At 49.1% G+C, this 26,055-nt stretch overlaps 4 protein-coding genes across 6 annotated transcripts in view; 3 read left to right on the top strand and 1 right to left on the bottom strand.

Annotated features, from left to right (window-relative positions):
- The window catches only part of LOC135804578 (tRNA (32-2'-O)-methyltransferase regulator THADA-like), a 77,479-nt gene extending 64,512 nt beyond the window's left edge, over nucleotides 1-12,967 (bottom strand). For both annotated transcript variants that reach the window (XM_065318473.1, XM_065318474.1), the window contains exons 1-4: nucleotides 12,814-12,967; nucleotides 2,408-2,498; nucleotides 1,941-2,057; nucleotides 205-297 (exon numbers count right to left, since the gene is read on the bottom strand). In XM_065318473.1, coding sequence (XP_065174545.1) covers nucleotides 205-297; nucleotides 1,941-2,057; nucleotides 2,408-2,498; nucleotides 12,814-12,872 — 360 coding nt within the window. In that variant the 5' untranslated portion in view covers nucleotides 12,873-12,967. The remainder of the gene's footprint in view (nucleotides 1-204; nucleotides 298-1,940; nucleotides 2,058-2,407; nucleotides 2,499-12,813) is intronic.
- On the top strand, nucleotides 4,464-5,952 carry LOC135804577 (quinone oxidoreductase PIG3-like). The gene has a single exon (XM_065318472.1). The coding sequence runs from the start codon at nucleotides 4,479-4,481 to the stop codon at nucleotides 5,556-5,558; it is 1,080 nt and encodes a 359-aa protein (XP_065174544.1). The 5' UTR covers nucleotides 4,464-4,478; the 3' UTR covers nucleotides 5,559-5,952.
- Nucleotides 12,968-15,941: 2,974 nt separating the features above from the next.
- On the top strand, nucleotides 15,942-24,806 carry LOC135804575 (retinoic acid receptor RXR-alpha-B-like). Its single transcript, XM_065318471.1, has 5 exons — nucleotides 15,942-16,433; nucleotides 18,987-19,730; nucleotides 20,397-20,812; nucleotides 22,673-22,913; nucleotides 23,352-24,806. Exons 1-5 carry the CDS (start codon nucleotides 16,340-16,342, stop codon nucleotides 23,618-23,620), a joined length of 1,764 nt encoding a protein of 587 aa, XP_065174543.1. The 5' UTR covers nucleotides 15,942-16,339; the 3' UTR covers nucleotides 23,621-24,806.
- Nucleotides 24,807-25,754: 948 nt separating this feature from the next.
- LOC135804573 (hyccin 2-like) overlaps nucleotides 25,755-26,055 on the top strand; it is a 9,612-nt gene continuing 9,311 nt past the window's right edge. Inside the window, exon 1 of one of the 2 annotated variants that reach the window (XM_065318469.1) lies at nucleotides 25,755-26,042. In XM_065318469.1, the coding sequence (XP_065174541.1) occupies nucleotides 26,007-26,042 (36 nt within the window). In that variant the 5' untranslated portion in view covers nucleotides 25,755-26,006. The remainder of the gene's footprint in view (nucleotides 26,043-26,055) is intronic. The other variant, XM_065318468.1, reaches the window with a different exon arrangement.

Below are 26,055 nucleotides of genomic sequence, written 5' to 3'. Positions count from 1 at the left end.
TGCTGTAGTACAATCATGCACATGTACATGTAGGTTGTTTTTCTTCATTTCATTGTGACATACTAATGCCTCGCAGCTATCTCTCCTCTCATCCAAGCCATTCAGCATAAGCAAAGCCGTGGTGTACTCAGCATCCTTCTGATACACTTGAGCGTGGATAAACGGATAATATAACACAAGTCATGTGCAAAACATAGCAGATACCTGAGATGCAATCGTATGCTGAAGCATTCTCCGCACATAGCCGTGCGCGACATCCTTCGCTTCTGGCAATAGCAGCAACAGTTTATGCAATGCCTGTGAACAATGAAATCGAGAAATAAATGAAGTGGATATACCAAGATCTGAATATAGAGCTAGATACTTCAGTCTATCAATTTCTTACTAAACACAGAGTACGGGCAGTTTAGACACAGTACTCCCTCCCTCCCTCCCTCCCTCCCTCCCTCCCTCCCTCCCTCCCTCCCTCCCTCCCTCCCTCCCTCCCTCCCTCCCTCCCTCCCTCCCTCCCTCCCTCCCTCCCTCCCTCCCTCCCTCTCTCCCTCTCTCTCTCTCTCTCTCTCTCTCTCTCTCTCTCTCTCTCTCTCTCTCTCTCTCTCTCTCTCTCTCTCTCTCTCTCTCTCTCTCTCTCTCTCTCTCTCTCTCTCTCTCTCTCTCTCTCTCTCTCTCTCTCTCTGTGTGTGTGTGTGTGTGTGTGAGTGTGTGTGTGTGAGTGTGTGTGTGTGAGTGTGTGTGTGTGTTACACTTTCTGAGCTCCGTGTTCTTGGCTTTCTCCAAAGTTTTTCTGCCTGCCCAGGGCGACTCTGGCATAGCCAGAGTCGACCCTGGAGCACCCTCGCACACTGCCAAGGTAGTGCTGCATGATTGGAGCGCGGAATCGCGATGTAGCTTGCAGGACAATTTACTTCGATATTGTCACTGCTGCGTCGGCCGTGGTCCACCACTCGCAGTGGAGTAGCTATCCCTCGAGTGCTGTGAAGAATCCAAGCTCGAAGAATGCAGTGGTGGGAATTGCGGATTGGCTGGTGGAGTGCTGGAACAAGTCGTTGTTTCAGTGGAGTGGACGAGCGAGTGCGGAGAGGAAGGTCGCAATGGCGGAATGGTGGGAATTGAAACTTCAATCTTTCGTCGTCATGAGTGCACTGGTCAAGCGTTGCGGAAGTCTGTCGGATTTGTGAGGCATTGCCCTGCCGCTTACATCGTCAACGTGGAAGAACTGCTAGTGGAGTCCTGGTGGGATTTCGGATGCCCACACTCCTTTTGCTTGGTAGATTCTTTCGTGGACAGTGTTTTTTCGTGACGTGAAATTTTGAATTTTTTTTCTTTCCTGTTCATTTTCAGTCGTTGTCACTGTAGCTGTCAGGTTGTTGTTACAGTACATCAGTCGTCCGTTCTGCTCCATTGTTTCATCTGTTTTGCCAGTTCTGCTAGCTGATTCTCTTTATTTGCCACTGCCCCTCATAGTGCTCATGCTTGGGTGGAGGGCGGCGTGACCCGTTTAGGGTAGCTGTATCATAGTAGTAGTAGTAGTAGTGTGTGTGTGTGTGTGTGTGTGTGTGTGTGTGTGTGTGTGTGTGTGTGTGTGTGTGTGTGTGTGAGTGTGTATGTGTGTGTGTGTGTGTGTGTGTGTGTGTGTGTGTGTGTGTGTGTGTGTGTGTGTGTGTGTGTGTGTGTGTGTGTGTGTGTGTGTGTGTGTGTGTGTGTGTGTGTGTGTGTGTGTGTGTGTGAGTGTGAGTGTGAGTGTGTATGAGTGTGTATGTGTGTGTGTGTGTGTGTGTGTGTATGTGTGTGTGTGTGTGTGTGTGTGTGTGTGTGAGTGTGAGTGTGAGTGTGAGTGTGAGTGTGTATGTGTGTGTGTGTGTGTGTGTGTGTGTGTGTGTGTGTGTGTGTGTGTGTGTGTGTGTGTGTATGTGTGTGTGTGTATGATACCAATGTCCTACCTGTACTATTGGCTTGAGCTTCTTGCTCTGCAAGTCTTGACTGTGCAGAAGCATGTTGACAATGGACACAACGACTGCATGATCACTGCTGCCATCCTTACCAGCGCAAGAGCTCTCCTGCACGCACGCACGCACACACACAGAAACAAACAAAGTTGTTGTGCGTGCTATGAGTCCTGACTAACATGCCATCAGGGTAAACTTCCACAAAATCAACAACAGACTCAATAAGCACGTATATGAGTAAGTGTGACAAATGTTGGGGCAGACGGTGCAACTTATCCAACTTGAAATGCCCTCTAGTGAATAGCAAATACACATGATATTATCAAGTTGATCTTGCATTGCATCTCAACCTTTGCTTAATCCTTCTACATTATGATCAAGCAAGTACACATACTATTATCAAGTTGCTCTTGCATTTCATCTCTAGCTGGCAGTATCAAGAGATCAACTATCAACCTTACTACACTGGAGTTCCCCTGGTCCTTGACAGCTCTAGATAAATTGGCCTCCACCTCGGAGCAACAATGCCGCAGTTCCTCCGCATTCTTACACCTAAATACCAAACAAACAACGTGGGAGAGGAAGACAAGTGAGAATGAAGACAGCGAGGGGAGTTTGAATAATTATAAACTCAGGATATGCTAGTGCTGCAAAAGGTAGCCAAATCGTACAGCTGCTTGCACTTTCCTTGTTGCAAAATTTGCCTTTTCGTTAGTAATGCAGAAAACCGACATACATGAACATCCAAAGTTACACTCTAAGCTACATGTACAATGACATGTGCAGCCATGATGTAGCAATGCTTCAGTACATGTAGATCTTTGAGAGCACATGTACATGTACAAGTACCAACTTTTTAGCTGGTCACCGAGACATGCTACATTCGGCATACATATGCATGTTGCAAAATGTCATTCTCAGTTGGAAGTACATGACATTGTGTAAATTACACTGCTAATGTATGCCATGTAGCAGTGACGTGGATCATGGAGTGACATGAACAGCATTGTTGTACTGTACATTGCTGTACTTTAATAAGTAGCTACAAATGTATGTGCATGTATGCTTCAATCATTAGTATTATTTCGTAAGCACAATCTTGCTGGTGGATGGCATCACCAATAGTAAGACATCATGTTAATTAACACAAGACGGTTCTGAGTATGCTTGTACGTGTAGCTCATGCATACCGTGCAGCGTGGGCACACTGCGCAGATAATGCTGAGATTGAGGGTTACTCTGGATGACTAATTGAAAAAATTAAAGGTTCGCGTGAGACCAAGTGAGATTGATTTTTCCGCATACCTAGGAACACCACCACCCCTAGGGATCAAAGCGCAGACGAACAAAATGGGTTCTGCTTGAATCTTGTTGGTATGCAATGAATCACATGAACTGATGGTCGGAATATTTCCTTCGCTTTCCTCTGTATTAAACTTGCCGCTCCTGATTCAAAACTCAGCCTTTTTTGAAGTCTGGGCCTTGCACTGTCCATATCATCATCTACATGTGTGTTACTACGTTTCTTTGTCATGCACATAATACTGTACGCAAAAATCGGTCCAACGCATATTTTGCTTGTACGTAACTCGACTACATGTAGAAGAATGTGTAGATACATCCAGACCATAGCATGAGTGGCACTGTGCACATTCATGATGATAACTATACGGGTATGAATAGTTGACTAAATAGTTGACAGTTTGTGTGTTTTTAGGACTGTTTTGATATTTTCTGTGTTGCTTATTCTGCAGTTGCATGCGTATGAGCACCTCATTGACCCTGCTCGTTCCTCATTCTTCCTTCCATTTGGCATAAGCGAAAACTTGCCAAGCTTGTTTGGTGATGTCACCGCGAAAAGGCTGATGATACATGTACCGTGAAGTACCGTTGATCTCCCCGCCCCACGCCATGTCGCTTCCCACCTGGGTTTTCGGCAGGGGGCGGGAATTAGATCAAGGCTGTCAAGTGCAGTACGATGTACAACGTAGAGGATCAGACTCGATGTGCTGGATCGTGCACATTTTCCTGGATTGGCAAGTATTGTGTACAGCAGTGCATGCGTCGGTTCAACATCGTATTTCGTTGTATACGCCGAAGTCGCTTCACAAGGAGAAAATCGACAGGGGGCGGGAATTAGAGAGGGGGCGGATCAACGGTGCTTTACGGTAATAATAATACAGCTAGCTGTACTCACTGTAACCAAGAGTACATAACCCTGAGGCTTGGGCATTGACCTTGGCCTGAGACATAGGGGCTATGTGCTCAGATTAGGGAGTCGTCAAATACCGGGTACTGGTCTGTATTTGACTCCCCGCTCCCTGCTATTGTAGGCTTGTCTCTTGTGTGGAATCTTGTCTCTTGATCATTACAGTCATGCTGAGCTCAGTATGGCACGGTCGCTCAGCTAAGCCGGCTTCGGACTCGAGAGACTTCGAAGCCCCCATGACCACAAAAGAAAACAATTAAATTATTTATTTCAAAATAAGCAAAAATCAAAACAATTACAAAGGCAAAGCTACTGGGACAAAAATGATTGGGCTGTTGAGGAAGTCTTCTCTTTCTTTCTCCTTTGCTAATCGTGCGTCTACTCGTTTCTTTACCATGTCTCTTCCGTCACGTATGAAATACGTTGCCTATGATGATCAAGGAACGCTGAGCGTAGAAGACGATGCTCCAACTCCATCGCCTGGCGCAGGCCAGCTGCTTGTCAAAGTTTCAGCTTCTGGTGTGAATCGACTGGATTTGATGCAGCGAAAGGGAACGTACCCTGTTCCCGCAGGAGAGAGTAAGATCTTGGGTGTAGAAGTATCTGGCACCGTCGTATCAGTTGGAGAAAATTCCTCCTGTTCGCAGTTTCAGCCTGGAGATAGAGTCTGTGCACTGGTTGGTGGAGGTGGATACGCAGAGTATTGCGTCACACCTGTCGAGACTACGATCAAACTGAACGACGAGGTTTCGTTCGTCGACGGAGCTGCTATTCCAGAAGCGTTTCTTACGGCGTATGGTGGTCTTTATTTCAGTTGCAATCTGACACAGGGTGAATCGGTGATGATCCACGCCGCTGGTAGCGGAGTGGGTACTGCTGCCATTCAATTGGCTAAATCCTTATCTGGTTCATCTGCCATTTTCGCCACAGCTGGATCACAGGAAAAACTCGACTTGTGCACAAAACTCGGTGCCACACACACCATCAATTACAAGGAAGCGGATTTTTCTGATGCAGTTCTCGCAACAACAGGCAACCGAGGTGTCGATGTAATCATGGACTTTGTCGGCGGATCCTATTGGGAGAAAAACCTGCGTAGTATTGCGCTGGACGGGCGCATTGTTTCGCTAGGCCTTCTGGGTGGCCCTAAAACTGCGGAGCCTCTGAACATGGGTACTGTCTTACGCAAGCGTGTTACGCTGACTGGCAGCACGCTACGTAGTCGCTCGCTGCCTTACAAGGCACGGCTGGCGACAGAGTTTCAACAGAACGCCATGCCCCTCTTTGCTGCTGGCCAGGTCAAGCCCATCGTTGACAGTGTATTTAGCATTGGCGAAGCCACCGCTGCCCATGACCGGATGTCATCCAATAAGAACATTGGCAAGATTATCCTCACCTTCTAGAGTCGCTCAGGCAATGAAAGCACTTAGCAGCACAATATCCTGCTCTGCAACGTTGTCATGAATGATTCTGCACTGGAAGAGAATGCTACTGCCTAGTGTAGCGTACCAGTTAAAAGTTGATACATACTTGCAGCTCTGCACTCGAGACACCTGACAGGCATTTGCTACAGAAGCGTAGAACGCATACATGTGCAGCACTGTCACAATTTTAGCTCTGAAGCTGGTCTTCAGATTGAGTTATTCACTATCCAGCTTCCGCTTTAGTTTTAGTATGTGGAAACTAGTTTGATACAATCGTGTGCCTTCCTTTGGTGAAAACGCCTCCGATGCTGTGAGTTATTTCACTATCCAGCTTTCGTTTTAGTTTCAGTATGTGAAAACGAGTTTGATACAATCGTGTGCCTTCCATGTGCAACTCCTTGGACGACAGAAAATGTCCCCCCCTGAATCAATATGTGACAAGGAATAGACCTCATAGTACACTTCAAAGTTATTGTTACGCTCAGTACTCCCTGATGCCAGTTTGTTTGTTCTGATTGGGAGTTCGAACTACGATGCACTGCAGCACAGTGTAGTGCAGTACAGTAGAGTCGCACGCTGAAGAACGTGGAGCCCAAGAACGTCCAGCCTGAAATTTTAAGAACGCAACAGCCTAAAGCTAAGAACGGCGGTGTTAGTTTTCTGGCATCTTGTGGGATACATATGATCCAGTACGGATTGTTTCTAAGAACGTGCTATAAGAACGTAGCCAGATTTCATGAAAAATAAGAACGTCCCAGGCTAACCCCTTGGAAACAACGTTCTTGGGCATGCGACTCTACTGTACGGGAGCGCAGGGCTCTTGACCACTGGTAAAAGAGCACTCTCATGAGATAACCACGGCCGGTGCGGTTCTGACGCCCTTGCATTGTACTTCAAAGTACAGATGAAGCCGGCATCAGTAAATTTTCCTGACTGAGAGGGCCGAGGTTGATTGTGTGCAAAAAGGTGCGGGCCGGTGCATGTATCGTAAAAAAAGGTTCGGCTTTATGAAGCAACCTGTGGCTGTGTGTACTCGTATTGCAGGACCGGCAGCCAGCATTGATATGGTCTGGCAATATCTTATAACTATCCACACATTGTGGATCATACAAGCCAACACCTATCTCAATCACACTTGTACTCTCAGTCCACAGTAGATTGTCTACTTGTCAAGCAACTGCAGTGTATACCAAAGACAGTGCCGAACGGACTCATGCACTACTGTATGTAGGACATGCAAGTGCCGGCATTCCAGTGAATGGAACTGAGCACAAACCAGTGCGACAAGTCTGGCCGCCCACACTTGATTGTGTTGTTTATTCTACTGCATTTCGGCAGCCTTGATTTACTAGTAACGTACTTGAAGTACACATTTTGCTGCAAAGCGATCTTGGAAGCGACACAGTGTGTGCATGTGTGTGAAGGGGGGGGGCTCAACAGTACTTTGTGACAGTAGGAAGAAAAGAAAAAGAAATTCACGGTTCGCATCCGTAGGAATGCCCCCGCCCTCAAGGCGCAGATGCAGCTCCTAAAGCGGTGGGAGGTGAGTAGATCAGACCCACCGCCAAGTGGTCAAAGACTTTGCCCTGGTATCCTCTGTTTCTCAACCACGGTCTGAGACCACCTCACTATGCCTACCTGCCACCTGCTATAAAACTGTAACCAGTAAACACGTACGTGGGCACGCGCGCTTGAGTGTATGGGTGTGCGAGACTGTAAGTACACATCCAGTCAGAACAACGGTCTAGTTTACGAGTACAGATCGTTGCTACTCCGAGCCGTCATCCGGCAACTACCGTAATTTCACAAATTTTCGGTGTACTATTATTTTCGGTACTTTCGGTAGATCTGCCCATATATAATTATGGTATTTCATACCTAAAAATTCCAATAAACCGAACAAACACTAACACACATAATTCAATAGGGAACTGCTTCTCTGTACCTAAAATTTCGGTATACCTAACCTGGCCTTTTGCCCTCATACCAAAAATATTGACTGCTTATAGAGGTTATGCAAGTGCTGTCATGGTGGTGAACTAGCAGAACCCCTTATGGGAGCTGAGTATACAGCATGAGTCGGCGGTTTTGCTTGAGCTAGTGCATCGCTGTGTCGCTACTTTTCCAAAGCATCTCAACCGATGCTGTAACCAACCTCTATTAGTCTATTGGTGGTTTAGCGTGTGCGCTAAGCCCTGTTAACGAACGTGGAACATCTACCACTCATACTTAGTCTGATGATCATGCATCTGATTATGATGTCATTGCTATCCCCTACCACCTCGCCCATTGCCGCACCAGCACCAGCATCAGCTCCTCTCCCGCTGGGGCAGCCTTCCCCGATGCACTTGGCTTGCGCAGCCGGCTCTCCAGGACTCCCCGTCATCCCTCCACGGCTACGGGAACGTATCACACGAGGTGAGTTTGTCGAATTTGGGGACTTGTTGCCTGAAGCCATGTCCGGCAGTAGTGATGTCCTGCAGTTGTCGTTGGTGAACGGCAGGTCCGTTGAGCTGGTGCAGAGCTCGTCCACTCCCCAGCCCTCCAAGCGCCGAGTCCATGACTTGGCGACGTGGTTAGAGGCCTTCACCTTGTTCACCAGAGTCCTGGTCGATGCGTCGCCGGACCAAGCTCCAGATTTGCTGGCGTACCAAGCCAACATCATCGAGGCCAACAACAATTATCTGACCGACGCGTGGCTGACCTATGACCGTCGTTTCCGTGCTGGTCTTGCTGCCATGCCGCACCTGTATTCCTGGCGGCAACTGGACCCTAACCTCTGGCAGTCCTGCTTCACGAGCCGCGGGCGCCCTATCTGCTCGCGTTGTTCTCTCGTGCACCCATCTCCAGCCCCGCATTGCCCCTTTCGTGGAGGGCTCCCTCTTGCGCAGCACGCAGGCGGGAGCCAGTCAGCCACCAGCCCAGCTCCTCGTCACGATGGCCGCCAGATCTGCCGGAATTACAACAACGGCGCCTGCACATACCCGTCCTGCATACGGGCCCATGTCTGTCTGTCATGCCGCGGCAAACACCCAAAGAAGACTTGCACCCGAGCGGCCTCTCAGTCTTCCCAGTGATGTCGTCACTCCAGTCAACGTGCCTCGGCTAACTGCACTGCTAGCTGCTCACCCTGATGCCCTGTTTCGTGATTATGTATGTGCTGGCATGTTTAACGGCTTCTCGATTGGTCACACCACTCCTCTGGTATCATGCATTCAATCTGTCAATCATCCGTCTAGTCTCTGATAAACAATTTGTCACCCTGTACCTACAGTCTTGTTGCGATGCTGGGGAAACAGCTGGTCCGTTTGCTGAGCCGCCATATCAGCTGTTTCAAACCTCGGGTTTGGGCCTGATCCCAAAATCCAATGGCAAATTTCGCCTCATCCATGACCTATCCTCCCCCACTGGCCGCAGTGTCAATGATGGTATTTCCCGGGAGTCATTCAGCTTGGAGTATGACACTGTCGATTCGGCTATCTCCTATATCATGAAGTTAGGCCGTGGTTGCTACCTGACCAAAGTGGACATTCGAAACGCCTTCCGATTATGCCCTGTTGCCCCCTCTGACTGGCACTTGTTGGGTATCTCTTGGGATGGTCGTTACTATTTCGAAAAAGTCCTCCCGTTCGGCCTTCGGTCAGCTCCGTACATATTTGACAAGTTTGCATCTGCCCTTCATTGGGTTCTGGAGGACACATGCCGCCTTCCCCATCTCATTCATTATCTGGATGACTTCCTGAATGTATCGCCTCCCAGTCCTCCTCTTGCCCAGCACCAGAAGTCACTACTGCTCGACCTGTTTGCATATTTACAGGTCCCAGTTGCACCTGAGAAGGTTGACGGCCCCTCTACGGTTCTCACCTTCCTGGGCTTAGAGCTGGACACAATGGCTCTGGAGATCCGCCTTCCACCCTCAAAGCTGACTAAGCTATCTACCACCGTGTCGGCCCTCGTCAAATCCGGCCGGGTTCAGAAACGCGACCTCGCCTCCGTATTGGGCAAACTCTCGTTCGCGTCCAGAGCTGTACCAGCTGGTCGCACATTCCTGAGACGCCTGTACGACCTGGACAGAGCAACTCGATCAACACCATTGCACCAATGGCTACGCATTTCGGCATCGGCAATGGCAGACCTGTTGTGGTGGGCAGAGGCCCTGACCATATGGAATGGGAAGTCATTCTTCCTGGTGGATGAGTGGACGCCAGCCCCCGACATGCAACTACAGACTGATGCCAGCGGCACTCACGGTTATGGTGCCTTCTACAACGGCCGATGGCTGAGAGGAGAGTGGACAGCCCAGAACGAGAACGAGAACATTGAGTTCAAAGAAATGTATGCTATCATAGTTGCCTGCGCGACCTGGGGTTCGGAGTGGAGCAGGCGACGCATTCAGTTTCAGTGTGACAACAAGGCCGTGGTGGACTGTATACGCTGCGGTACCTGCCGTTCACCGCCAGTCATGACACTTATCCGGGCATTGTATCTGCTGTGTATTGAGCATGACTTCTTGGTGTCAGCTGTCCACATTCCTGGTGTCACTAACACTGTCGCCGATGCATTGTCTCGCAATTTGCTGCAGGTATTCAGGTACCAGGCCCCGGAAGCAGCAGCCGAGCCAGATCAGCCAGTCTTGCCAACTCTCCGTTGACAGACTCCGTGCTACAGCTAGCAGCACTGGCAATAGCACCATCCTCCCGCCGGACGTATTCTACCGCCGAGACCCGCTACTTCCAGTTCTGCCAAGTGCCTGCCTGCAACCCATTGCCGGGCGACGACTTTACTTTGTGCTATTTTGCTGCCGAGTTGTTCAGGACTCTTCAGCCTCGATCTGTCCGTGTCTACATGTCGGCAATCCGCAACCTTCATGTGGAACTTGGCTTTGCTTACCCGTCGGGCCCAACAACTCTCCTCGCTAGGGTCCTGCGGGGCATCGACAGGTCGTCATCGACACAGCGTCATCGTCTGCCGATAACCACTCCACTTCTCAGGGAGATCTGCCGGCATGTTGCCGTTCCACGCATGCGGCACCCTCACGACAAGGCCATGCTAAGGGCAGCTTTTTCCTTGGCGTTTCATGGGTTCTTCCGTTGTGGAGAACTGACTGCTGGCCTGAGGCGATGTGATGTGACGATCAGTACTGACCAGCGGTCGTTATCGGTAAACGTGCGCTCATCTAAGACGGACTCCAACAGCACGGGCCACACAGTATTGGTTGGAGCCAGCACGGACGCACTGATCTGCCCAGTGCAGGCCATGGCAAACTACCTGGCGTTTCGCCCCGGCGGCGACCATCTGTTCACTTATGCTAATGGCCAGCCGCTTACAAGAAATGCAGTGTCCTCTGAACTGCGCAACCTGCTGCCACTCTGTGGGGTCACGGACCCGAGTGCATATGCCAGTCACTCTTTCCGGATTGGCGCCGCAACATCAGCGGCCATGGCAGGTGTCCCCGAACACATCATCCGTATCATGGGTAGATGGCGCAGTGATGCGGTCCACCGCTACATCCGGGCTGCTACAGCTGACACCCTGCGGGTGTCACGTCAATTAGCTGCAGTTCAAAGTCATCAATGGTAGCTGCGGGTTAGTGACCACATCATGCCTGAACTGCTTAGCTTTAGCTTTACATTGCTGCTGTCAGTACAGCACAATACACCAGTCGTATTTCATTATTACTCTCATGCCATATTGGGGATATTGGGAACGGGCAGTCTATCTCCGCAGCTGGCTCGTTTCAATCACTACCGGTCGCAGCTCCTGCCCACGGCAGGCCGACCGTCTCTCGTTCACACTCTGTGTGCTCCAGGTCACAGCTCCTGCGCAGAGCAGGCCGACCTGTCTGTCTCTCTCTCTCTCACACACACTATGTGTGCACCGGGTCACAGCTCCTGCGCAGAGCAGGCCGACCTGTCTTTCTCATGCACGCCAGCTGCTCCGCCCAATATCCCTGATATGCCAACCAGAAAACAATGTGTTCTGAGCCGGGTGCATGCCTGTATGTGGAGAGTGCGTTAATGGTGGTTTAGCGTGTGCGCTAAGCCCTGTTAACGAACGTGGAACATCTACCACTCATACTTAGTCTGATGATCATGCATCTGATTATGATGTCATTGCTATACATGCGCAGCGCGCGCCACTCTCCCACGCGTGCATTCCAAATCTTGCTTTAGAGAGAGAGAAGGAGAAAAGAGAGACTCCTTTGTCACTTTTGCTTTCCGACGACTTGACTGTTCACTGGTTTGTCCGTCAGTTGTCAATTTCCCTTTCCCTCCCAACCCCATTCGACTGGGGATCACTATCTCTCCGTCACTGTCACCATAATTTCCTCAATAACAGTGTCAGTACAACTCTTGTCAATATACTTATATCGGGTGAGGGCAGTGTATCTCCGCAGCTGGCTCATTTCAATCACTACCGGTCGCAGCTCCTGCCAACGGCAGGCCGACCGTCTCTCGTTCACACTCTGTGTGCTCCAGGTCACAGCTCCTGCGCAGAGCAGGCCGACCTGTCTGTCTCTCTCTCTCTCTCTCTCACACACACACACTATGTGTGCACCGGGTCACAGCTCCTGCGCAGAGCAGGCCGACCTGTCTTTCTCATGCACGCCAGCTGCTCCGCCCAATATCCCTGATATGCCAGCCAGAAAACAATGTGTTCTGAGCCGGGTGCATGCCTGTATGTGGAGAGTGCGTTAAAGGCGATTCATATGACATATAAACTCATGTGTATCACGCTTTATCCATAGAGATAACTATACTCGTTCGGGGAAGCGCGAGCAAATATTTTTGAACTTGGACATGAGCCCGACTAGTGCCCACATGTGTGTGCTTTGCGCGCGATCAAAACCAATTTAAAAGTACACGAGTTTTCTCTATCGAGCCACTGCCGTGTGCAAGATTTCCTAAGTCTTGCGTACGTGAGAATCCGCTGGGTCGTTTGTCCACTTCTACATGACTGGCTGATTGATTGTACACAAATGCGCTACGTGCATTCATACGTTGTGTGAATCGCCCATATTAAAATTTAATGCAAAAAAAGGGTTCTTTTTCACTTTATTTGAGTATATTAAAACATCAAGCTGTCGTATCCGCTCCATCTTGCCCTTGCATGAAGATTGTAGCGGCATACTTATATTTTGATAGGATTTCTTCCCCATTCTTTGTCAATGATGCCCTTATAATCTAATTGTGTTAAAATTTCAAATCATTCAGAAATTAAATTGCACACTTACACGACTAGGGCGGCAAGAGAGCTCTGTACGTCCACATCAAAGGGTTGATCCGCACCCATTGGATAATACGAAACAACGTCCTCCCTGACGCCGCAATGGAACAAACAAAACTACCTAAGTATGTATTGGGTCTAAGTTGGAATTTCAAATCAGATTTTCCCACAAAATTAGAAGTGCCCCGCATGGTTTTTACACGAAATGTAATGACGTCATGTCTACATAACATGTTTTGTGCATGTGTACCAGGGAGTCGTACTCAAACTAGTTTGAGTACGACTCCCTGATGTGGGATGTGTGTAAAGCAGGGAGTAGTAAAATACTTTGTATTTTACTACTCCCTGGTGTAAAGGGAGATTTCCGGGATGGCCTGTGCCTCCGGTACGGCTGGACACCTCCTCGGCTCCCAAGCCTCTGCGTGTGCAGTAAGCCGCTGAATGTGAGTCACGCCCTGTCGTGCCCGTTTGGTGGCTTCCCGACGCTGCGACACAACGAGGTGAGGGACGTTGCGGCTAGTGGTGTGTGGGGTGGCCGATTCGAGCGCATCTTTATTGATGTACGGGTGTTCAACCCTTTTGCGTCTTCGAATCGTGCCACCTCCCTCGCTGCTAGCTACAGACGCCATGAACAGGAAAAGCGCCGGAAGTACGAGGAGCGAGTACGTGAAGTTGAGCATGCCTCCTTCGTGCCCGTTGTGCTCTCTGCCTCTGGTGGCTATGGCAAGCATGCCAATGCTCTTTTCACGCGGATCGCCTCTCTCCTGGCTGAGAAGAGTACGGAGCCATACGGGCAGGTTATCTCCTTGCTGCGCTGCCGCCTTGGGTTTGCCCTGGTGCGTTGTGGTGCTATGTGCCTGCGTGGCTCAAGGAGCATGTTTGCTCCTGCCATGCCTGAGTCCCCTGCTGTGCTAGTGGCGGCGGAGGCACGCATCCAGTGAACCTGCACAGTGCAGTGATCCTACTGAGTGACAGACTCTGTAAATACTGTATAATGATGATTCGTTTTTATTATGTGTTGATTCTTCACAAAATGTGTTATTTGCCCGTACATGAGTGTCATTGCAATGCTGTTCAAAAAAAAAAAATGTAGTCAGGAACTCCCTGATGTGTACCAGGCAGGGAGTCGTATTTTACGACTCCCTGATGTGTACGTAGATCTACGTGTACGTGTGGGAGCCTGACTGATCAGCCTGAGATCAGCCTGAGCTGTGTGCAATGGTGTGAGCTACAAGTAATTAATTTGTAGCTGTCATGTCTGTGCATGTGCGTGTACGTGTGTACCAGGGAGTCGACTTTTTGGTGGGACTCCCTGGTGTGTGGTGTGTACGACTCTCTGGATCCGGATATCCGGATATACATGTAGCAAGAGGCAAGACTAACAAGAGTCGCGTACATGTTGCCCACTTGTCTCCTGGCGGCGAGGATTGCGTCAGGCATGAACTGACTGAGGTGTAGCACGCCCCTCGCCATCATTGCTAGATACGTTTGACTACTGCTAGTGACTAGTAGTAGTAGTAACGACAGCTACTAGTACTCTCTGTTGTTGACGATACCGGTCTGCACCTCTTGTCTTCTTGAGCCTAAAGTCAAGACCTTCGCATGGCCTACGCATTGCAGGCACAGCATTCTTGACCCAGCTCACACTCGTACTCGACTCTCCTCTTCCAAACATTGCTTTTGCACAACATACGAGAGTGAGCTTTCTACGTTTGGACTCCACTCATCCGCATACATGTAGCCAAGAGGGTTATGTACTCTTGATGTAGCTGCTACCACCCGGCACCCGACCGGATCTGGTTCTTCGCCACCTCATGCATATCAACAGTTACTATTGCTTCCTGCTGCTCTGGCGTAGTGTAGCCACACACGACTTCATGCGCATGCCTACTCTACGTCTTCGTCAGTACTAAGTTGTATTGTATGATTGTGTAACCCATAAGTCATAACCATCCTGGTCGATCGTAGGGTGCCACGCACCATTGTGCACAATCAGCAGCAAGGAGAGAGAGAGAGAGAGAGAGAAAAAAATCCTTGGCCCAGTCTTTGATGTTGGTGAACGGAGGCGACCACGGGGGCGGGGCTACTAGTACTAACCTCTAAAACTGACTTTCTCTATTTCACCCCACCTAGAACACAGACGAGCCTGCCTGCCTTCAACCTATAAGCCTCTGTCCTTTCCTTCTTCTTCATCTCACAATCTAGTCACAACTTTCTGCAGTCTGACTTGACTTATCAATGTCCTCCAGACCTGTTGCACTAGTTGTCGTGTGTGCCTACACTTCAGAGGGAAGCTACTCTTCACGGTTACATGAATGTACATGTCCCCGATGAAGGAGCACCACCATGACCACCGGCGTCTGTGCGCTCGTGTAGCACATCAGACAGGAATACAGTGAAACTTGCCAAGGCGACCACTCGGATAAGGCGAACACCTGTCCCACAAGACAACTGAATCCAGGACCAAGAGGTGCTATTTCCAGTCAAATGACCCTGGATAAGGAGACCACCTCGCCATAGAGACCACATTTTTGAAGGTCCCTTGAGCGGTCGTCTTAGACAGGTTTCACAGTCTGTACTAACTAAAGTCTTCATCTTCTTTGCAATGCTCCGAACAAGTAACCGCTTGATTGCATACCGTTTTCTGGTTTTCACCTCGTGAGTTCTATAAAAAGTAGCAACACTCTTGCTGTCTTCAGTGGTCTTGGTTTCCCGATCGAGGATGACTAATGTCTAGTAATGACAGTAGTGACTGTGCCGCAACAAGGCAAGGCTAGCTCCAGTGCGCGCGCGGCCGAGGGCGTGCATTATTAATTTTTGTCCAGTTCCAGTATGACTTGTTGACTTATAATTATTATTACTTTCTAAACTTGTAGTTGTCGTTGTACTCACTGACTCAGTCTGTGTAGTAGATCTATGTCATCAGTATGTGGACCATGGTGGACGGCGCACAGACTAGTGCAGCAGTAGTGGAGTAGCAAACAAGTAAAGCGCGAAACACTTGATTCATGGCTTGCTTGTCTATGCTATGTCACAGTATGTGCCATGGCATGGCCGTATGGGTGCTGCTACTGACGTCTGTGCTAGCTTGTACACACTCTTATTGATGGTTATTCCGGTACAAACTGACTGCGTTACTTCACGAAGGTTTTGCTTGTCGGCATCATGTATTATGTCGGATTGTCGACCTCCTACCACAGTACCAGAGATCCCGAGAGTCCCTTTGTAAACTAACTTGTAATTGTTTGGTATTCTTCTAATCAACATTACCGATTTATCCTAGCTAGTAGCAAACTGGATTTGTCATGATTGTGACCTTGAAGTCGAACTCGAAGGCACCATCGTCTGATCGTGTAACTAGGAAAAATATTCAAAATACACCTGTTTGGTTGCTGGCACTCGGTCATAATTGAGCGCGATCCAGGTCCATTATCATCCAAAGCAGTGCGGCTGCTCGCCATTGGACCTCGTGCAAGACGTGCGCACCATAGCGCACGGGCGATTTGTCTGCGTTACGTCGGAAGGGACGTTTGATGAGGAACAGTACTTTCTCGCTGCTGTGCATACGAGCCGCGCTAACTATCGCTATGTCGTATTTAGACTACACCAACGACGCCAGCGGCACTGGTGAGGCTATTATGTGACCAGCCCATGCAAGAGTTGGCCCATGTCGCTAGCTAGCTGATATGAATATTGCATAACGTTACACGAGGACGTGACTGCGTAGCCATCTTTATTCAGCTTGGCCAATGAATGGTTGGGGTGGATGAAATTGGGAGAGGGGGGGGGGGGGGGGGGGGGGGGGGCGCAGCGTTCCCTCAGCTGGCAGTCACCATCAAATCCCTGCAGCTCTTTCGATGCTCTGCATGCCTGCACTGCCTGGGAGACTGGTATGAAAAACGTGTACTCTACACTGCAGCTACAGCCAGCCTCATTTACCCAGTCCCTGTCTACCAGTCTGCGGCCCGCTCGTGAAAATTCAAAAGAAGTTAGATAAACACATCATAGTAAACAGACAATTTGGCTCGCATGCAAGCGCAGTGAATGCAGGTCTACAGCATACACCCAGTGCAACGCCACCCGTTCGAGGTCTGAAGCAAATAGAACTCTGCGGTGTGTCTGCATGAGTGCAATGTATATCACGCATGAGCACTTACTTTCACGCAAAGTCCCGCGGCACATGCTCATTGAAATAGCTCGCACTCGGCATAGACTTTTGTCACGGGCATCACACGACCATGCAATGTTACAGTAAGGCAAAATCTTAAAAAGGAGCTGGTTGTCTTGCTGCTAGTTAGCCAGATTGACTATGAATACTACAAATAGAACTAGCAATGAGACGTTCAAGTCAAGATTTGTAGGGGAAATCGTACCCTTTGTAGGATTTTACTATACACAGTAGCCTAGGTCATTTGTCGGTAAGAAGTAATGTAACCCTAGGCTGGAGAAATAGTCTATGAGACAAGCATCGGAATGAAAAATCAACCAGGCCCAGCCATGGGGTCTTGTGTGCAAGGCTGCAAAACGCGTACAGAGTAGATCTTTCGTGACGGGCATCCACTAATCAGGGGCGTCGTAAGATATTTCAGGGTGGTACGGTCAGCCACACCCGAGGTGTAGGGGGCGGGGGTCTCTGCTGAAGACATTTGAAGATTTAGAGCCCAAATCATTTGATTGATTCACGGATACCTGCGACAAAATAGTGATACGGCCCAAGTCAAGACCGTCAGGGTTCTAGCCAAAGGGGGGGGGGGGTAGGAGGGCGCTGCCCCCCCCCCCCATACTCTGTTTGCGTGCCCCCATGTGGAAAAGTGCCCCCCCCCCTCCCACCTACTCTTTTTCCGATTTTTGTGTTTTCAGGCCATTTTACGAAAATGCAGTCGATAGTCACTCCTAAAGGGTTCATAAGGGCACATTTGTCTGGGGGTAAATTCGGGGGTTTGCCCCGTACGTGGCATTTTGCATGGCAAGACAATTTTGGAACATGAAAAATGGATTTCGGGGTAACTGTGTCTCCCATGCCCCCCCCCCCCCCCTACTACTTTGACCTGGCTAGAACCCTGGACCGTAGTGTGTCTGACGCCCTGCATTTGTATTACTTCCGACCCTCTCAGCATTGTCCACCTTCCAGCTCCTCAGGGTCAGTTCTGTGCCCAGTTTGGTGGTATTTTTCATGTGCGGGCAATGCACGGTGGATACATAGCACGAATGAAACACTCGGTACCGTGCTGAGTGGTGAATCAAGTACAGGTGAAACCTGGTTTCAGCGACCACGCATGGTTCCAGCCCAAAGTGGTCTTATAAACAGGTGGTCTTTCAAAGCAGGTGATCTCCCTATATGGTGATATTGGTATCAAATGAATCCTCGCACTGCATGCTAGCTGTGCATTGGTGAAGTGCATAACAGGGGGAGTGATGTACTGATACATGTACATGTACATCACTAGTGCACTGTACTACTTGTAGTGTACAAGTACATGTACATGTATGTGGTGGCACTGAGAGACAGCACAAGAAACCAGAACCAGAGAGAAGCTGTACGTTGTTGTTTATTTGAATTCGAGCTACCATACAGCTAAGTAAGGTACAAAAAAAGCCCAACCTTGCCCCTGCCAGTTCTGCCAAAACTTCGGAAAACGATTTTCAGATCGAGTACTGAAGTCGTGAAGTGATCGTTGAACTGGCGATCGGTACCAGTTGTAAGCCGGTCGCTGGTCGCGTCGAGCGAGTGGTCGCTGAATGCGAGTCAGAATGTACGTGAAACGGACGGTGCCAGACAAATACGGTCGTCCACAGCATGTGGTCGCTGAGTCCAGGTGGTCTTTGGAGCAGGTTTTACCTGTACTGTAAACCCGGGGGGCCCGATATCAGTGTCAGTAAACTTTCGCGATTTCTCAGAGCCAGCGAGTTTACGATGGCAAATATTCGCGGAACACTGTGGCCACACGCATATACCCACTGTTGAAGTTTGGTTTCACGCTAGTTAATATGCGCGATACACTCTTCCTGAAACCCCCCGCGAACACTCATACTTAGCGAACAGTAGGCAGTTTTCAGTGCTGTCCAATATCAGAGCATGTTGCTTGCTAGTGTAGGACCGAAGTGATTATCGATGGCTGTGATGTTTATTAGTATCTAACTTGTTATACATGTATGTGTGCACCTCTTTGTGTTGTCTAGCCTTCCTTCCAGGCTTTCTGGATGTGGATCTCACAAGTCCAGCTGCTGCTGCACAAGGCTTGCAGCCTGGTGTAACTAGCTCCGCTGTTAACGAACTGGCGGGTGGCTTCCCATCAACAATAAATCCATTCCCTAGTACGAACTACTCTGCACTCGGTGCAGGTGGCATCAACAATGCCGGCAGTACTAATTCGGGGCCATTTAACGTTGGCGATCCGCTGTTTGCTGCTGCTGCGCAGCTGGACATGGCATTGGGGCAGCCGCAGCAGCATCAACAACAAGTGCACCAGCCACTTCTTCATCATCAACAACCGCATCAGCAGCCTCCTCATACGTTTCACAACCAGACGATGGGTGGTACTGGAATGTTTTCTACTTCAAATTATCCGAACAGCAGGCTGTCTCAACCTGGCCAGTGGAGGCCGATGGGGCAAGCTGTGCCCACGGATATGTTACGGACTACCCCATCGCCTGCGCCGTCTGCCACGAATTCTCTTCCGGGGTCGAATGCATCAACTCACATGCCTGAACGAGCTTGCTTGGTTTGTGCAGATGAAGCCCTTGGCCGTCACTTTGGCGTTCTGACGTGCGAGGCATGCAAATCCTTCTTCCGACGAAGTGTTCGCCACTCTGCTCAGTATTTCTGCCGGTACAATCGGGTTTGTCACGTCGCCAAGCAATCTAGAAACAAGTGCCAATACTGCCGCTATCAGAAGTGTTTACGTGTTGGCATGCAGCCAGATGGTAAGCTAAGCTGCTGACAGTTATATGCATACTAATGTTATGTACGAGTACCGTAAAGTCGCGGATAAAAGCCGGGCCTATAAGCATATAAGCCGCTTTCTGCCTCAGGCTTTAATGCAAACCATGCTTGTATTCAAACCATGCTTGTATTCAAACCATGCTTGTATTCAAACCATGCTTATATGCAGCACTGATATTTTTGCCAGGCTTGTATGCACGCTTCTACGCGCGACACGCGTATATCTACCACTGACTACCGGTATGGCGGCAGTTTTACTATGCACCGTACATACCGCATGCACTCTTCACGTACCCGATCCGCGCTTGCATAGAAGCCAGGCTTCTACGCGCGACAGGCTTATATGCATTTGACCCGTTTGATCTTCAGGCTTCTATCCGCGATGTGCTTGTATGCAAACCCGGCTTTTATCCGCGACTTTACGGTACTCGCACAACACTAGCACAAGTAGAGGTATAATGTTCGGACAAAGCATGGATGCCGGTGCACAACCATCATGGGCAGACAGACACCCACTCTACTCTCACACGTGTGAAGGCACTTGTATGCTTGGGTGCTCGACTGGAGAAGCCTAGGAAGTACACAAACACACACAAACTGTAGGCGTTTGAATTTCGCTGCCAATGTCATCTGTGTTTTCTCCCCAGCTGTTCAAGAAGAGCGCAATCCTGCAACGGGCAAAGTATGCGGTTCTCGCAAGGAGGACGATTCGCCAATCGGTTCTCCGGTATCCTCGGTACAGCAAGTAGCCGGGTCGGTAGTCGCCGCCTCGCCCGTGTCCTCCTGGGGTATGGCTGCCTCGGTGCCGGCTGGCTCCAAGAATATCACCACCCTGCTGTCGAGAAGTCCTACTGATGGTCTGGGCAGCGCTACCGCACAGCTGACTCTTCCTGCGCTGCTCGACGCGGAGAGGGCATGGGAGGACGACAAGGAGACCAAGACGCCCATTACCACCCCGGCCGACTTCGGTGACATCGTGGCCACCACAAAAGACCAGCTGTTCCTTTCCATTGCATGGGCAAAGAATGTCCCAGCATTTAGTTCTCTGCACGTGGATGATCAGGTATGGATTGTCAACTGTACTCGTCTTCTATCAGTGACTGACAGTGCTGCACGTACCATGTACCACTGATGTACTTGTAGTTTTAGTTGAACTGTTTCATGAGCAGTGGCTATCAACTGTATAGTGCTGAGAGATAGCCATGCATGCAGCTATTCTGCTCGTCTGCCGGGGTGCTCTCACCAAAATAGAAAGAGTTCCGTGACTTGTGAAATGAGGAAGTTTCATGGCCGCTGGCTCATTATTGCAGGGTGTGTAGCAAGTTCGAGTCCGACCCTAGTGCATAAGTTCAACCAGTCGAGGGGGGGAGGGGGGGGGGGGGAAATCATAATGTACTAAGGTTGCGTTTGTTCGGTGCCATTCCGCCACCATTCCAAAGCCATTCCGCCGTGTTTTGGTTCCGGAGCGTTTGTTTGATGCACTCGACAGCGTTTGTTAGGTGCAATTTCGATTCCGGTCGCGGAATGAAGGGGGCAGAATCGATTCTGGCGATTCCTAAGAAAAAATGGAATGAGGTCTCATTCCGAGTGGAATGAAAATGCGCGGAGGGGCTTCGTCGCTGCTGCATACCTCCCCAACAAAACTCCAAACATTATTATCGATATACAGAAATGTTGGCGGACATCGTCCAGGGTATACATGGTATAGGCTGGTACTGTAACCTCGGCATAGTAACTCAGGCGCGTGCTCGGCGATGGGCACGGGGGGCACGTGCACCCCCCAAAACTTTTCAATCTGGGTAATTGCAATTGTAATGTATGCAAATATGCTCTAAAATTCAAGAAAGGTTGCAAACAAATTGCAGAAAACTGCCGGGGGGGGCTCCCCTCGGCTCCCGTGCACCCCCCTAGTTGGGGGGCCGAGCACGCCCCTGTAACTATTACTTGTTCGTGGTATATTGACCCTTCGCTGCCCGGGAAAGTGTTCGCCCGGGATTGTTGATGAACTGGAAATATGCCCTCGCACTTCAGATCTTCATCGTCGTCGAGCAGGGCCTCTAGAAACACAGGGAGGCAAGCCAGAACTATTTTTTGAGCCCGACTATCCATAATGGCACAAGTGACCCAAAGAAGCACCGAGCCTGTCACTTCACTTTTTCTTACAACAGTGCCTCGTCTCTGTCAAATAAACACGAGAGCTAGAGACGTTTCTGTGACTGATACTAGGTCGAATAGCATGATGAAGTAGCGGCCAAACGCCACCTGCAGGCACCCTAGTTACGGGCGCTCGTTGATCTACGCCGTGCTTGGCCGCTCCTTCATCATGACTGTCAGGGACATGCAGAAACTTACGGAAGCAAATAGCAACTACCAGGACTGGCATGCAGTAGTCTTCGCAAGGCTGCAAACAACGGGATCTAGAACATGGTTCTTACTCAAAAACAAAACATTCGACCAGAGTGGCGCAAAACTTTTGCCAGATTCTCGAATGCATGCCAGTGCGTTTGTTTGCTACACTCATTCCGATTCCGCGATGGGTACCGACGTCATTCCATGCCCAATCCTGTACTTTTCGAAGTACCTCTTTTGTATGGCCCTGATTTTACAACGTGACATCCCGGTTCTTGCTTCGCTAAGTGTTATGCAGTGAGTTTGGAGATGTAGTGGAGCCGTGTACTTTCACCTCTCTCTCTCTGTTGTCTCTGTCTGTGTGTGTGTGTGTGTCTCTCTCTCTCTGTGTCTCTGTCTGTCTGTCTGTCTCTCTCTCTGTGTCTCTGTCTGTCTGTCTCTCTCTCTGTTTCTCTCTCTCTGTCTGTCTGTCTCTCTCTCATTTCTTGTTATTGTCGTTTCCCTTTCCTTCTGCGCCTGTGTTAGATTCATTCCATGAACAAGTGGTGCACTTTGCTGTGTGTTTGTTCTTTAGGCTCTCATCCTAAAGAGTGTGTGGAATGAGCTGCTCACGCTCCAGCTAGCATTCCGCGCTTCTCCTTTTGAGAACACACTGATCCTCGGCAGCGGTCAGCTGCTGTATCGGGATAGAGGCAACCCTGATATTTGTCGTCTTGTCGGGCGCTTCATTGATGAGATTGTAACACCCTGCAAGGTAATGGGACTGGAGATGGCGGAGCTTGTGTCGATGAAAGCGATAGTATTGTTCAATCCCGGTAAGTGCGCGCTGAGATACAGTGTACATGTAGAGACCGACACCAGCGGCTAGGCTGTGCTCATAAACACTGTAATTTTTATGGTAACTGATCCTACTGACGTGTAACAGTGTACCTGCTGCAGGCGACATGTCGACCTACATACTGCATGTTCATTTGTGTATTTGACATGTGTGTCCAGTACCTGCTAGAGAGACACGTGGGCAGGGTCAGTGACCTGGTCGAGAGGGTGTGTGGACATGCTTAAAGAAATCAGCCGGGTACGCACTAGTGAGGTGACAAGCTGGGATGACCACGAACAATTATTGCGTATGTGTATGTGCGTCTGTCTCTGTGTATGTTGTGGGTGTGTGTGTGTGCACGGGCATGTGTGGTTTGTGTTTCTGCAACTGCGTATGTGTCTGTATGTGTTTGCATGTGTGCCGTATGCCTTGTTAGATTGTCCCAAGCTTTTGGATGCAAAGAAAATTGAGCAGTTGCAGGAGCAGTGCATGGAGACGCTTGACGAGTATTGTCGCTCTCGCTTTCCGGAGCAGAAGCTGAGATTCTCGAAAATCCTGCTGCGCCTTTCCGCAGTCCGCTCGATTACCACCGAGACGAGGGACTATATCATTCAGCACCGGCAACACTCCAATGTCCAGGTGGACTCGTTCGTATTAGAGATGCTTGGCGTGGAGGTTGCTGATGAACCACCCAACTCAGCGTAAGTCAGTGTGGAAGGTGAATACTCTGCTGAAGTGGTGGGAGCATGGACTGACATACTAGGTTGATAGATCACAGCACCGCCCTTGCCACTGCTCACATTTCTCAGCGGGTATTGTGATTGTTGTCTCAAAGCCACATGGCTACAACGGATACGACTTCGGAGCACTACCTGATTCGTCTTGTCCAGATCCGCCCTGCGTACTCTGTTCGCTCCGGCTGGTCTCTCTTCCTTTCAATTCGTCTCAATTTCGTCTTGTAGTTTGCGACACGTAACCGAGATTTGGTACCAGAAAAAAAGGATAGCGCTCTCAACTGACCCAGCTATAAACTGTTAGGAATTCCGTCTTTATGTATAACTTGCCTACATCTGTATAGTGCTAGCAGTTTTTTTTTGTTATTCTCTAACATCACCCTACACCTACATCTGGCCTGGTCAGGAGAGGGCAGTATGCAGTGCAATATTACTGGCCCGGCCAGAGGCTAGAACTATGCAGTCATACACATTGATCATAGGTTAGCACGGAACAAATCTATCTTTTCTGGATCAGCTCTTCAGTCTACATAATTCTGTCCCCCGTGAATTCTGCGGCAGAATATCAGAAATTCCGTGCAGAATTCTGCGGCTGAAAACAGTAAATTCTGCGCTAATTCTGCAAATCCGTCCAAATTCTGTGGCAATTCTGCAAGGGAAATGAGCGTAAAAAGTGTTAAAAACAGATTGAATTTCCGCAACCCCACCGAAGTTTGTTGTCCCTATCAATTCTGAACCAAAATTATGCGAAATTCTCGTCCAAAAAAATTGAAAGCTCCAAAATGTACGGTGCAAGTTGATTTCGAAAGTCACAAGCAGGTTGGTTTGGCTGTGAAATATATCGAAAGTCTCCAGAAAAAGCAGTTTTTCTCTCTTTTCTGCGATATTCCGCGGGATTTTCTGAACTCTGCAGACACTGCTGGATTCTGCGGAAATTCTGCAATCCGCGGAATCGCGGAATTCACGGGGGACAGATAATTGAAGAGTTTCAAATTTCAATGCTCTCTTTTTTTAATCATGCTCATGTTTTTATAGCTCCAGTCACATTGACAATATTATTTTGGCTGATAGCTGTTATCTTGGATTCCACGGTATGCGTATGCTATGGCCGAGATGGCGCTTGAGCAATTTGACCTGTGTCATGAGAGAATGTGTTATGAGCTGGCTTCTTGCACATGCGTGGGTGCTTGCGAGCATGTTTGATTCGGTACATCGATATTGTTGTATTTTGCATTTGTCCATAGCTGCCCGTACTCTTGGGTTTGTGTACAGCAGTGGCCAATGCAGTGTGGAATCATAAGGTTTGGCTAAGTGAGTGCAGTGCCTGGCGCAATGCCGCCTGCCGTACGCGCCATAGTTGCACGGGAAACCGTGGTGCTGTACCCAAGGCCGAGTCCAGCAAAGCAGTGCTATAAAGCACAGGTCACCACCAGTGGAGTACAAATAAACCAGGCCATCTACATAATATTATACAGTAGTATAGTAGTAGGAACAGTAGTTAGTAGTATACAATCATCATGATCATGTATGATGTATTACACATGTTTATCTTGGCCTGATCTGAGTCAAACCTTTTTGGCAGTGTCCAGCTGTCAATCAGACATGCATAAATAATTATTATGCATGATGCAGTCAAAGACTCATGAAACTACAGTCGTGTACAAGAACAGATAACTAGTCACTTACCCACTGACAATGTCATTGCCAGGTACAGGTAGCCATGGGTCCCTGCTTGTTCAAAGTTGGTACATGTAGTGGTAACAGTCATGTAGAACTAGAAGCTCATGCATCGGTAGATAATTGGTCGCAAATTATGATAATATTATACTGTAACTGAGGAGACAAGTGACCAGGCACTTACAGGCTCTGGTAGTGGCAACTACTTTACTTGGCAGGTTGGCCGCCCTATCCTTCTTGAGAAGAAAATCCTGCTTTGAAGCTTCCCCGGAGATTTTCCGGAAGCAGGATTTTCTGCACATAAAAACAATAAACATCGCATGACGTCACAGATAACATTGCTTGTTTTGCTTCACACCAGGGAGTCGTAAAATACCGGTATTTTACGACTCCCTGCTTCACACAATCATTCAAAAATAATTGGCACCAAAAACAGAAATCGCGAAATACTTGCTCAAATTCTTGTACAGGTTTGCTAGTGGACTAATATTATGACACCGCGAGATACATCAGAGTACTGAACACAATAGTCAGAAGAGATAATTATAGGAGGAGTCAATTGATGGGGCAAATGTTCTGTTCATGCTGCTAACCTCGAACAGCCGCCGAGTCCCAGAAGTGATTGATAATATTATTAGTTTATGTGGATTGATCGCTCCATCTGAACAAGATTCTGCCCAATGGGGGATGTAAAAGCGTTCCTCAGTCAGATTGAGGTACGACCTTGTA

The sequence above is a fragment of the Sycon ciliatum genome, chromosome 1 (genome assembly GCF_964019385.1).
Source record: "Sycon ciliatum chromosome 1, ocSycCili1.1, whole genome shotgun sequence".
NCBI lineage: Eukaryota > Metazoa > Porifera > Calcarea > Leucosolenida > Sycettidae > Sycon > Sycon ciliatum.
The sequence above is the reverse complement of the archived record's forward strand: the minus strand, read 5'-3'. Positions and strand labels throughout refer to the sequence as shown.

Coding starts and splice junctions, on each gene's coding strand:
- LOC135804577 (XM_065318472.1), top strand. CDS start 4,479: ATGATTGGGCTGTTGAGGAAGTCTTCTCTTTCTTTCTCCTTTGCTAAT.
- LOC135804575 (XM_065318471.1), top strand. CDS start 16,340: ATGAGGAACAGTACTTTCTCGCTGCTGTGCATACGAGCCGCGCTAACT. Junction 20,813..22,672: donor CTCTGCACGTGGATGATCAG/GTATGGATTGTC, acceptor TTTGTTCTTTAG/GCTCTCATCCTAAAGAGTGT. Junction 22,914..23,351: donor GATAGTATTGTTCAATCCCG/GTAAGTGCGCGC, acceptor ATGCCTTGTTAG/ATTGTCCCAAGCTTTTGGAT.